Source organism: Hirundo rustica, chromosome 3 (assembly GCF_015227805.2).
Source record: "Hirundo rustica isolate bHirRus1 chromosome 3, bHirRus1.pri.v3, whole genome shotgun sequence".
NCBI lineage: Eukaryota > Metazoa > Chordata > Aves > Passeriformes > Hirundinidae > Hirundo > Hirundo rustica.
Window position 1 is genome coordinate 113,622,050 of NC_053452.1, and position 13,748 is coordinate 113,635,797.

At 40.7% G+C, this 13,748-nt stretch overlaps 1 protein-coding gene across 1 annotated transcript in view; it reads right to left on the reverse strand.

Annotated features, from left to right (window-relative positions):
- PKHD1 (PKHD1 ciliary IPT domain containing fibrocystin/polyductin) overlaps positions 1-13,748 on the reverse strand; it is a 245,592-nt gene that overhangs the window by 187,819 nt on the left and 44,025 nt on the right. The window contains exons 34-35 of the mRNA XM_058419697.1: positions 7,334-7,517; positions 1,430-1,580 (exon numbers count right to left, since the gene is read on the reverse strand). Coding sequence (XP_058275680.1) covers positions 1,430-1,580; positions 7,334-7,517 — 335 coding nt within the window. The remainder of the gene's footprint in view (positions 1-1,429; positions 1,581-7,333; positions 7,518-13,748) is intronic.

A 13,748-nucleotide genomic window follows, 5' to 3' on the forward strand; every position in this document is an offset into this window, starting at 1 on the left:
AGATCACAGACAGCAGCAGGGAATATCCCTCCAAGCTGCAGCCCAGGCTCTGGGGCTCCAGAGATGCCCTTATCCCATTTGGGAAGGAAAATGGGAATGTAAGGAGGAGCTACCATTTGATCTCATACTTGGCTGGGCACTTCCCTTCACTCCTGCAGTCACCAACCAGCAATTTTTGAAGGTTGTTTTTCTCCTTGGCTGGGCATGCTATAGGCACCACAACTAACAAGGCTGATGAGCAAATGGAGCTTAATAGGTAACATTCTGCATCTGACATTCCTACACAGACCAAGGAGACAGGCTTAACAGAAGCAAGGAATTGTAATTTAGGATACTCCACCACAATAATAATATTCATGTAAGGCATATGTGCATGTGTTCAGAGACCGCTAAATATAGAATAGATCAGATATATAAAACTAAATATAGAAATGCACCAAAATTACTCTGCCAGGACACTGCAGTTACTTTTTGGGGTGGCAAAGTAAATTTAAAGTCCTTAAACAGGAAAATTTCTTTGCAGATAGAGTTAAAAACCACTGTGGGAGCTTTAACATGGATGCTGAGCAAACGAACTTCATTTTCTTAAACTATGCTAAAACACTGTGTGAAAATTTTATTTAATAGATTAAAAATAGCATTTGATTTTCAACCTAAGCCAGGAGAGTAACTACCCCACTCACATATCCCTGTATTCAGGAGGTCTCCACCACATCTCAGGACCTGCTCCTTTAGGAAAGGATAGTGAAAAGGGGATAATTGGTGTTCGACAAATATCCAAACCCTCTAAATTTCTTCTTACAGGTGGCTAAACACACCCTCTGCAAAACTGCAGGGACTCCAACAGGAATTTTCATGTTAGCAATGACATTTTTATGTATCAAATCTTAAAATTTATGCTGGTTCAGAATTACAGCTTTTTTGTCATGAACTCTTGGCGTACGTCTCCTTTTCTTGCTATACCCACAGAAAGCACTGAGAAGACTGTCCCATTTTCCTTCAGCTAGCGAAATGCAGCAAAAATCAAATATCACCAGGTCTTCACTGAATGCTAAGTCTCTGCCAGAGAGCTGAAACTGTACCTCATGGCTAAGATTTCTGCTTAACAGAAAATAACATTTTTAGAACAGAATTGAATTTATATTAAAAAAAAAAGGGGGGGACAGAGTGTTAACAAATGTATACATTACTCAGAAAATAAGGTAAAGCTCATTTATGTCTCATAAAATACATGATTAGCCATAGTTAACCATTAATTCAGCTGTGCTGCATTAGAACTGCTATTCAAAGTTGGAAAGCATTTAATATTATATATTGCTGCTGCTCAGCCTAAATTGTTTTTTTTCCTTGCCCCCCTTTAAATGTACACAATATTACAAATTTAATTTTAAGCTGTTTGAATCAGTCTGTAAAAAAGATTTGATTATACCTGAGTGTTCTGGCCCCAGTTTTTCCATATCTCAGTAATCTTGGCAGTAATTGGCTGATTAGCTCCCTCACACTCCATCTCTGCCTCAGTTTCCATGGTAATGTTACAGGAGCTATTATAGATGAGAACTTCATCTCTTTCCACTTTAGGGCTGAAACGAGAAGGGAGGTTAAATGGGGTGTCATCAATCTTAATGAAATGCAATTATTTTTACTCTTATTAATCATTGCAAGCCATTAGCTTGTGGCAACTCCTGGCCACCATTTGTCAAACTTTGCAAATTTCGGTAATTTTGTTTCCATTCTTTTATTGTTTATTTGTTTTTCCCCCCTTTATCTGCACACACTCAGGATGAAAATACATGCAGTAAATATCTCTCAGTGATGCTTTTCTCCTTCCCCAAACCATCACAAACAGGAACGAATGCCATTCTAGGACCAAGGCAGGCGGATAAGTGCAGACAACAGGGAGGGAATCAGCAGTGTTGGGAGCAAAGCTGGACTCCTACAAGGAGTAGGGTTTGTTTATGCCTCCCCCCTCCCCATCTTACTCACACTTAGCAATGGGGAATGAATAACTTGCGACTCCCCTAGGGCAAGGGGAGAAATTGGAAAAACCACACAACTGGCTAACTGGTCCCTAATTCCAACTGTGAAAAAATGAGCTCATTTAGGGGTTCCAATTCCTGCTACCCAGCTGATTGCAATGATGCTTTGTTGCTAACATTGGAACATTAACTTAGTAAATTAATTAAACTTACTTAACAGCCCAGACTAAGCAGATTCGATATATGTGCCAGTTACACCAGCAGACATTTGCTCTAAAGCCTCCGCTTACATAGGGGGAAGAAGTAACAGGAAATGTGGTGGGAGAAAAACAATTTTTCCTTGGTTTTGCTGCTGACAGTCACTGATTTTGGTAGTGTTTCATTGTGAGGAGCTATAGGATTCGACATATGGTTTAGGGGTGAGCAAAGAGTGGTGCAGGGTAAATGGTTGGACTTGATGATCCCAGAGCTCTTTTCCAACCTAATTGATTCTGTGACTCTTGGCCATTTCTACTTCTTCCTCTCCTCCCCACCCCACCATCAGATTCACATTGGCAAGTTGTAGAAGGTGAGGAGAAAGGACAGGAGTTACAGCAGCACCAACACAGCCCGGATTACACAGCCCGGATTATTTTCTGAATAGGTAAGAAAGGACAGAGTTCACAGCATGATTTACTCAACAAAACAGAGGAACAGATAGGCAGGATCAGGATTTTAAGAGGCCTTCAGGTCCCTGAGAACCCCATAAAACAGGATTTTGGTAAAGTGTCTCTGGGATTAGAATCCCAGACTTGTTTGGACTGGAAGGACCTTAGAGCTCATCCAGTTCCACCCCATGCCATGGGCAGGGACACCTTCCACTATCCCAGGTTGCTCCAAGCCCCGTCCAACCTGGCCTTGGACACTTCCAGGGATCCAGGGGCAGCCACAGCTTCTCTGGGCAACCTGTGCCAGAGCCCCACCACCCTCACAGACAATAATTCCTTCCTAATAACTCACAAAAATCTACCTTCTGTCAGTCTGAAGTCATTCCCCTGTCACTCCAGGCTCTTGTCTGAAGTTCCTCTCCAAATCTTATGGAGTCTGTTTAGGCAATGAAAGGTGTTCTAAGTTCTCCCTGCAGCCTCCTCTTCTCCAGGCTGAACAAGCCAAATCTTCTCAGCCTTTCCTCACAGCAGAGCTGCTCCACCCCTCTGATCATTGTCCTGCTTCCTCTGGACTCGCTCCAACATCTCCATGTCCTTCCTGTGCTGGGAACCCCAAAGCTGGACACTGTTCCTGGTGGGGTCTCATGAGAGTGGAGTAGAGGAGGTGAAGCACCTCCCTTGCCCAAAGCTCTCCCAAAATTGACCCAGTTGGAAAGCCAGGACTCCAGGACTCAGAGCTTTGTTGGGAGGGCAATGATCAGAGTGGTTTGATGACCTTGAAGATTTAAAAGTTCCCTGCTGGGTACAGCAGCTCACTCTGCAAACAAAGCCCAGCTCTGGTCTGCGTTTAGGGGCTGTTTGTTTTGTTGCCCTTTTTAAGGGTTAAAGTGATAAAGGAATCAGCCACATTAGAAATCGCAAAAAAAAAAAAAAAAAAAAAAAAAAAAAAAAAAAAAAAAAAAAAAAAACCAAAAACACCACCACACATCTTTGCAAGTTGCTGAACCCTTTTAACAGCAAAATTTTTATTTTTATATTTAAATGAACTTTTCGCTCTGCTGTATCAATAATCAAAAACCAGCCTTAGGGAAACTGTGCTTGCTTTTGATAGCAACACTTTGAGAAGTAATCTTGTCCTGTACAATAATTCAGTGGACTGGGCTATCTTTCAAGACTGCAGAGTACTTTTTAAAGGTCCAAAAAAAACCCTGCCTCTTTTAAATAACCAACAGTTTTAAAGGCAGAAGGCTGTTGTGGTCAGCTGGATGCAGGGCATGGACACTATTTCCCAAACATTCAAGTCAATACAAGGACCTTTGAGTGGTTTTCACGGGGTTGGTTTTTGGGGGGTTTTGGGGTTTTTTTTTGTTTTGGTTTGGGGTTTTTTTTGTTGTTGTTGTTGTTTTTTTAAAAAAAAATAAATCAGCTTTGCTTGTAAGAAAAGCCAGTTTCTTTCTGTCCTCATGCAAGCACATTCTGAAATGCTGTTAGAAAATTACAGTGTTTAAAGGAAATGCAAGGAAAGGAGTGAATTATTAAAGGGAATTCAGGAATGTACTTTGATACAAGTGTTGTTAATAGCAAAACTTACAGCTCTTAAGGAAAATGCTTTTGCCATTAAGAGCTGATAAAGGATGGGCTGTGGTACGGACAACATAAAGAAAATACTTATTTAAACCACTGAAAAGTATTGTCCAGGTGGCTGGACAATGACACTTTCATCCCTGGAAGTGTCCAAGACCAGGTTGGATGGGATTTGGAGCAGCCTGGGATAGTGGAAGGTGCCCCTGGCTGTGTCAGGGGGTGGAATGAGATGAGATTTAAGGTTTGAAACCCAAACTATATTTTTTTAAGTTTGAAAACCCAAACTATCCTGTGATTCCATAAAATTAGTAAGAAAAACAGGAGAGATTCAATGTGCGCTTAAACCAGGAATTACTTCAGTCATTTTGTCCCCATCCTGGGACAAATATCTTAACTCTTGAACATTTCATATATATTTTATTATTATATCAAATTCATATATATATATTATTATTATTGTTGTTGTTGTTGTTATTATTATTATTTACTATGATTAAATAAATTATAGTTAATTATATTATTTAAATTAATTATTATTAATCAAAACAATATGTATTATTTCAGGAATCCTCAAAATAGTTTGTTTCTGATTGAAACATTTAAATTCCCTAATGTTTTCCTGCAAATTTCATTAATACTTTAAAATTAAATATTTTTCTGAACTGAGATGTAGAAAACAGTTTTCAGAATTTCTGAAGTAAATTAATTTGTGTAATTCAAACTTCTCATTTTTTTCCTTCTATTTCCTCTCAGATTTCTCAAATCAGGAAACTTTTTTGAAAACAATCTATACCCTTACTTCCCTTTAGCAAGAAATAAATTTCCCTTTAATTTAGAAATAAACTCACTAGAAAAAATATCAGCTCAAGTTTTAATTTTCAACTAAAAGATAAGCATGAGCACAGTAGGGTGAGAAGTTAAGACAATAAGAAAGACATTGAAGAAGTAGGAAAAATGGAAAAATAGTAGGCAAAAAAGTTGATTGATTTGATTCATAAATCTCTCCCTGATAAGGAATAATAAACCCCACCTCTGGGGCATTCACAGTTAAATTGGACTAAAAACCACAGTGAAAACAATAAGCAAGCAGTCAGTAAAAGGATTGTGACCTTCTCCACAGTGGCAGTCCAAACCAAGAAAAGGAGCAAGAAAAAAAAGTAATAGTATTTATCACCATCAACATTATTATTATTATTGTTGTTGTTGTTGGTTTTGTTGTTGTCATTGTTGTTGTCATTATCATTGAATATGCATTTTTTTATCAGTGAAGAGCTGAGAACAATTTTGATACTCAGGGAAAAAGAAGCAGAAAATAAACACATCTGGAGTTATCCTGTCCCTCTCAAGTTTGTTGGTTCTCTGATTGGCATCACACTGATGTGAGGAAAAGCAAAGCAAAGTTCAACCAGATAAGGGAAAGCTCCTGGAATTTCTTGATTTGAAACAAGTCATTCTGGGAGCAGTAGAACGGATTAATTTGGTTAATTTTACTTTTTTTTTTTTTTCTTACTTTTTTCTTCTCCAAAAGTCCTGTCCTCCTCATCTCCTGGGATGTTACAGGACATTAGCAATGCACAGCTTTGGACACTCGTCCAGTTGTACAGATCACGACAGAATTCTGCCCTCTGTGTCCTCAGCAGGAAAATAATTATTTTCTGCCTGACACTGACTTTCTCAAAACTGGGAAGAATTTTATTTAAAAGTCCAGGCCTGGTGAAATCTAGATCAAATTAAAAAACAGATGCGGAAGAAATGACAGACCCACAGAGAGGTGTCACAACTATGTAAACTTTTTTTTTTAATTAATTTTAGTTGAAAACTTCTATTTTTATATTTTTAAACAAATTTAAAAATTTGTGCAACTCATGTCTTGCTATCTTTGTACAGTAAATGACAGTTGGGGTTTTTTTTTCCCCCTCAGTTCAGGGTATCCAGAGGTCCCTCTGGTGAATCAGCGCCAGGTGTGATGTGAGGATCAGGTCAGGATGAGGATCAAATCTCTGCAACTCCACTGAAATACCTGGACTCTGGCAGCAGCCAGAAGTGGGCTCACCATGTACAGCAGATCATGGGCAATTAATTGCAATGCTATTCTAATTCTCTTTTTTACCAAATAACTTCTGGCAAGTTTTGTTCAGCTTGTTCCATTATCTAAAGGGGAGTTACAAGAAACCTGGAGAAGAACTTTTCACAAGGGCAGGGAATGATAGGACAAGGGGGAGTGGCTCCAAATTGAAGGAGGGGAGATTTAGATTAGGTAGGAATTCTTCTCTGCGAGGATGCTGAGGCCCTGGCACAGCCCAAAGAAGCTGTGGCTGCCCCTGGATCCCTGGAAGTGTCCAAGGCCAGGCTGGACAGGGCTTGGAGCAACCTGGGATAGTGGAAGGTGTCCCTGCCCATGGCATGGGGTTGGAACAAGATGACCTTTGAGGTCCCTTCCAAACCAAATCCTTCAATCATTCACCAGTTTATTCCTTAACTCAGTCGTCCCCCTTACCCCTAGAAGCAGATGCTCTGCAGGAATAAATCCTCACTGCTCCATCAAAGACAGCAGTTCCAAGTTACACTCCTGGACAGCTTGACCTTGGATTTGCAAAGCATAAGCACCCTTGCACACCCTGCTGAATTTACTCTGTGACTTTTTACTTATGAAAGTGCTTGGAGAAAGGCAGAGGGGGGAAAAAAAGAAGAAAAAAGAAAGAAGAAGAAAGGGAAAAAAAAGTAAAAGAGGACTTCTGCTTTTCATAACGCCTAATCTTTTTTCCCATTGGCATCCACCAGATGTTGCTTTGGATCAGAAGATAAATATTAAAACCTAAGAATGAACAAAGCTGGCTGTTTACAAGATGGATTTTTTTGATGTCTCTCAAACACTTTAAAAAGGCAGGAGGGAAGGAGGGGGGACTGGAGATGCTTTGATAGGCACAGGGAATGAATTCCACAACCCAGAGGAGCTCTCTAGTGGTCTCAAGGCTCAACTGCTCTATTGGCATCAATGAGAGAATCAAAGATTTGTTCCTTCAGTCGGTCCATACTTTGGAACAACTCTGAAAAAGGAGAAAAACCACAGGGGGAATGTTCTTTGTGGATGGACGCACTGGGCTGATAGAGAGACAGGGCACTAACCTGGCAAAGAGTCCAGCAAAGTGCCCCTGGGGCGGGGTGTCCCCGCAGACGTAGAGGTAGGACACAGATCCTCTCTGCTGGGAGGTGCCCACCATGACTCGGATGTCACACTCAATGAAGGTGCCTCTGTCCTCTTGGCAGCTGGCAGAAGAATGTGTCAGACCACAGAGAGCGGCCAAAGAGGCTGCAAGACAGGAGAGGAAAAAATAACCCAAAACAGCCTAAACTCCACTGACACTAAGCATATACTAACTGCAGAGAGCTGTCATTGCAGGAGGTGTCCCTGCCCATGGAACTAAATGAACTTTGAGGTCCTTTCCAACCCAAACCATTCCATGATCCTTGGGCTCCTGGTGTGCACCCAGCCTCTCTTTAGGTGGATCCTTTTCAAGGATAATTAGGTCTCCATGCAGCTGTTTTGAGGTTTATTTAAAGAACAAGCAGTGTGAACATCTGGAAGAATTTTTGTTTTCATGGAAAGAGTTTTTCAGCACTGGAATGTAATGCCCTGGGAGGTGGTGGAGTCCCCACCCCTGGAGGTTTCAGGGAAGGCCTGGACATGACACTCAGTGCTCTGGTCTGAGCGACAAGGTGCAGATCAGTCACAGGTTGGACTTGATGGTCTTGGAGATTTTTTCCCAGCCTAAGTGATTCAGTGTGATTCTGTGAGCAGAAATTAATTTTTTTTATTCTAAATCCAGACAAAAAATATTTAAAACAAAGTATTATAAACTGTCACTGAATTTCAGATTCAGCTGAAATATTTGGGTTTAACAATTTTAGAAAGGAGTCCTTTATGCATTAAACCATGACAGACATTTAATCTGCTTCTCTCAAAGCCCTGACTTTTGGAGAATATTCATCAATCCTGAACTAACCAAATAGTTGTAATGAACTCCTGAAAAGATCTGTGGGCAGTATAACAGACTGCACTGTAGCATCCAAGAGTATTCCTTAAGCATCAGAAATCCAATCAATAAGAATTTATCAAGAAAGAGCTTTTTCCTATCTTCTTTTGTAACTTCTAATTTGTTCAAAAGGTACCTTGTTTTCTGGGGAAGTGTCACTGTCAATGAATGTATTGTCTCCTAAGCAATCCTAAAAAATTGGGGTTGAAATTGTAAAAATATGAAAGTGTTCTATTTCCTATATTAAAATATTTAGCACATTTTGCTAAAATGTATTATTTCATATGGGGTATTTCTGAAGAGTTTATAACTCTTTAATGTTTCAGGTATTTTTGAAATATTAAAACCTATCAGTTCATCTTTTCTGAACTTTAGAGAGAGAGTTTATAATTCTTATCTATTTTTCTTCTCTGGATTTAGAATGAAAAAATAAAACGACCCACATGCTCAAAAATTTTGTAATGTGGTTAATCCCTTTCCTTCCCAAAATCCAGGGCCAATTTTCTTGCTTGCCATCCAAACCAAGCCAAATACAATCCCTGCCTTGAAGACCTACATCTAAAACAAGTAATCGGCAGAGAAGCTTAAAAAAAAATAATAGAATTTGCTTTTATTGTCCAAAAATTTTGTCCAGAGATACTTTATAGTAGTCTATGGTTACAAAAAAAGTCTTATGTCTTTCCTGACATTCCAAGGGCATCTTAAGCAGCACTAAATATCTGTGTTTTGACAAATAAAGAGCATCCAAGAGGACTAAATGCTGCAAAGATCTTACATTTGCAACAACCTGCAGCAGAACAAATTCATTACTGGAAGGCTTTGGTTTTCTTTTGTGGTCTTTAAAAGAACCTGGCAGAGTTGTCCTGTGTGGAAAACCACTTGAATTCTGTTTTGGGAAGAATGTTGGAAATTACTTGCAGAATGTCAGGACTGTTTTCCTCGAGATTTTGCTGCTGTCAGAGGACTTGGCTGGCTCATGTAGGTCACCAGAAGGTGTTTCCAACACAGTTCTGAGAACTCAGCTCAAGAACAGTCTGGCACTTTTTAAACAACCCCAAAATGTGGAAATTGGGAATTTCGGCTGTGCTCCAGTGCCCTCATCCCAAAGTTATCACGCCTGTAGGAACAGGAGACCTTATATCCTACCACTAGCTGAAATTTTTAACTCAAACCAGGAAAACAAAGGTATTAATTTATTGTCAAAAAAGAGTAAGTACCAAGACCAAAATTTAGTGAACGTGAAACCACTACATTAATTAGTGTTTCTGCCCGGTTTAAAATTAAAACTATGACATTTATAAAACCTAATTTTTAGATTATGGCTACAAAGGATTGAAAAGAGATCAGAGGAAGTAAAATCCAAGCAATCCCTACTTAATCTGTACACCCCAGAATCAAAATTGCTTTCTCTGTCTCAGGTGGAAGGAGGGAAAAATCTCACCTCCACTCTCCAAATCTCCTGTCCACTGGATAGAGATAGCACTTTTAGAGGTGATGCTTTTTTCCCATTCCTTCCTTGACGCTCTCCAAGGTTCTCTTATTTCCCTCCTCTCAGAGATTTTAATATCTTTATTAATTTAGGAGGAAGTCTTGGTCTTTCCCTTGCCATTCCTCCAACCATGAAATACAAACAGCCCTTGGTGCTGTTGGTGCCACTATCTCCCACCACAACTGCGGCAAAAAATTTCAACTAAATATTTCAACACACTTTTGGCACATCCTAAAAGGATATTCTGCCTGTTCTGGGACAAAATTCTTCTCCCTGCTGAACTGGTTATTGTTCAAATCCCAGGATAAGGCTGGTTTAGGCTTTATACTCCCTCTAAAGATCAAACCTGCTGGGATGAATGCGCTCAGCTCGTTACAGCTTCTCTTTTGAGATCAGACACCACGGCAGCCAGATCTCTGTGTGGTGGTAATGGCTTAGGACTGACTACCCCCAGTCCTGGCTTTGAGGGATACTTTGGCTTAATCCAGGGTCCCGGGATGCTCAGCACAAGGGCTTTGTTCTGGGTCACTGTTTAATAACAACTGCAGGACGTGTGATGAGGCTCAAACCTACAGGATGCTCCAAGGGCAGCTGGGAACTGATTGAAGAGCTGCCCAAGGAGCCCCAGTGCCAAAATTCACATCCCTGGTTATCCACCCTTCACAAAATGGACCATGGAGCAGCAACATGTGCTTAGAAGGGAAGACAAAGAATTTAAAAAAAAAAAAAAAAAAAAAAAGGAGAGGAGAAAGAGACTTTTTAAGGTCATCAAGTCCAACCTAAGCCTGTGAAGAAATGCTCTGTGTGAGACCCTCATTTCACACAGACAGGTTTCAGAAGTCCCAAGAGGTGGCTTTCAAGCATCTATTCCACTGCCTGGTAGATCTCACAGTCAGGGCATTCCTGCCATGTAATCAATATGCTTTATTTCCCCCTCTTAACTTCATTTCTGGATTTGAAAGGAGAACGGGACCATTTGAATCCTTTGGTTTGGTCTCCGGAATAAACATCAGAGGCCTTGGCTTCTACTGAGGTCTCAATTGCCACAACACCACAACAGACCCCCTTCCTATCTTCTGCATCTGCTCATACAAATCCCCAGATTTCTCTGTCTCTTGTCCCCATTGTCCTGGCTCAGTGCATCTCCTTGTTAGAACGAAAACTCCTTCCTTTCTCTCCTCTTGCCCCATCCAAAGAGCTCCACAGAACCACATATCTCATCCTTTTAAACCAGTCTCATTTCTAGCCTCTAACCTAAATCTTCCTCCCCAAACATCCACTTTTACCAGTGGAGTCTGGTTAATGGCAGGTCCAACATCCTCCAACAAAGATCCCAAGAGCTGTCACATCAAAACGCTACAGTCAGACCTGTTATTCCAAGCATGCTGATGCACCCAGGAAAATCAGGCTCTGCTTTTACCCTGATGCATCCTCTTACCAGTTCATCTCCTTTTAAAGGTGTCTTTCTTACCTTCACCTTAATGTAAAACATAAAATCTCAGGGACTTACTGGCAAAATTATATATGGTATTTACCCTAATATCACCTTAGAGGAACAACCAGTTATTTTCTCACCTGTCTCAAGCTTCCTGCCAGTTTTCTCATCTTTCACAGGAGCACAACTCCGTCCCACAAATATTAACCGTGTGTCTTGTAAATTTAACCTGAGTTGAACAGAATCTACAGCTGCATTTTCACTTGTGCAGTGGCACAAGCTGCAAAGCAAGGACCAGACAAGGGGAGAGCTTTCAGGATCATAGAATAATTTTAGTTGGAAAAGCCCTCTAAGACTGAAGCAAACCATTCCCTCAGCACTGCCAAACCCACCAGTAAATCATGTCCCCAAGAGTCACATCTGCATGGCTTTTGAACCCTTCCAGGCATGATAATCAAGCCAGTTATATCTTTACCTTTAAAGACTCATGGGTGAGTGTGGGCATTTTTCTTTTGGTTTTGTTTTTCCTTGAAGGCAGTGAGGTTTTGTTAATTTTATTTAATTTTGTTAATTTTTTTTAAGCTTTAAGGCTGAAAATCAAATTTTAACTGTTCTGAATTGATTTTTCTGCATCTTGCAAAAGACAATAGTTTCGGTTTTCGTAAAAGAGTCTAGTCCTGCATTCCCATTCCTTGTGGTCTGGGTTGAGCATATCTCAGTAACATGCCCAGCTCTTGTCAATGATCAAACTAAAACATCACTGCAACCCCACTCAACTCCTGTTACTACGGAAAACCCCATGAGGAAGGCTTATGGATGGACCCTGCTGAGCCTGGCAATTCCCCATCTCTTAGAAAACTTCCTGCTCAAAGAGAAAGAAGCAAGGAAGTCACATTTCCTACCTGCAGAGCCTTGCCCTATGGATTGGATCACATGAGAGTGCAGTATGGACCCATTGGGGATCCCCATGTGGACACCTCTAATCTCAAGCAAGCCAGACACAACATGACCCAGCACTGAGACCCAGGGCTGCCGTTGCCACCTGACATCCCACAGTGCCAGAGGAGAGAGGGTTCTGCTTCACAGCCCTCAGTAACAGAAGAAATGCAGCTTAAACCCTTCACATCAGCCAGTTTGGCAAGTGGAGCTGGGAAAGGTCAGACAAATATCCAGCTTGGACACAACACTGAGGGGCCCTGGGGCACCACAGACCTCCCCTTCCCATTCCTTCAGAGCCCTAAATCCCTGGAGTCTCTTTGCCACCTCTCCCATGTGGACAAGGCAGTGCAACAAAGGTCTGAGCACTGGGTGTGCCAGCGCCAAGTGGCAAAACTCCCCAGGCAAAGAGCAGTATGTAAACCATGAGGTGAGACTGGAGATACTGAGCTTAAACCACTCTAAATGTGGTGAGGCGCAGGGTTAAAACCTTAGATATTAAAACAAACAAACAAACAAACCAGAACAAAACAAACAAAAAAAAAAAAAAAAAAAAAAAAAAAAAACAAAAACAAAAAAACCCACCCTTAAACATTGAGCATTAGGTGGAAGAGGATCTGGAAAACATCTTGCTCTGTATACAGATTCACCCATGCCAGATTGCCAGCTGTAGGTGTGCACAAGATGAACACAACTGTCTCAAGGAGCATGAAGAGCCTAACAAACACAGATTTGAGCAGCCTGCAAAAGGATTTTAAAAAAAAAAAATATATATATATATATATATATATATATATATATTTTTTTTTTTTTTTTTTTTTTTTTTTTTTAATATTTAAGTAACAATATTTTGCAACTCGACGGGTGAAACTGGCAAGGCTGCAAAACCCTGGGCAGGAGAGAGATGATTAGGCAACGCTTCCTTTGCATTTTCTCTCCCGACACAACCAGCTATCAACATTCACTTGCTGACATCTAGTGACAGGAACAAGTATTGTGGTTCTGCCTGTAAGATTGTTTTCCCCAGGCTCCCTCTGCCACCAGCCACTCAGCGAGTTCTGAACAGAGTTTGGATCAATGTGATTAAATTTTAGTATGCTATTCTCCCCGCAATAACCAGGGTGGCCTGTTTTGTGCTTTATTTCTTTTTTTTCCCAGCATTCCAGCACTAAGCCTTTTTCTATTAAAAGAACAAGCAGTTTTGTGGACTGTGCCTGGGCCTTGTTTAAAACAAAGAAAACTGAGCTCTTTATGCCTTCTGGATGTCTCTTTTTGAGTGCTTGTGGTTGGGTTTTAAAGCCCTTTTTCTTTCTCCCTCCTGTTTTTCTTAGTATTCCTTATGGCACTGGGGTGGTAATGAGAGAACTTTTAAGGTTCCTTCAACAAAAATCTTTCTGGGATTCTTTGAAAGGAAGCATTCAAAATGACAGGACTAAATTTAGAATTTGGGAATAAGTGAGGCTGAAGAGAACACCTGGATGCCTCTTGTCACAGCCCTTACTCAAAAGAATGTTAGATTTCACATTGGGGTGGTTCCTTGGCAAATAGTTCATTCAACTTCATTTTTGGCGGATGGATGTTCCACACACCTTTGAACAAACCCCTGTAAATTTACTCTGATGGGCACTCTAGCATGCCACCTTTCTC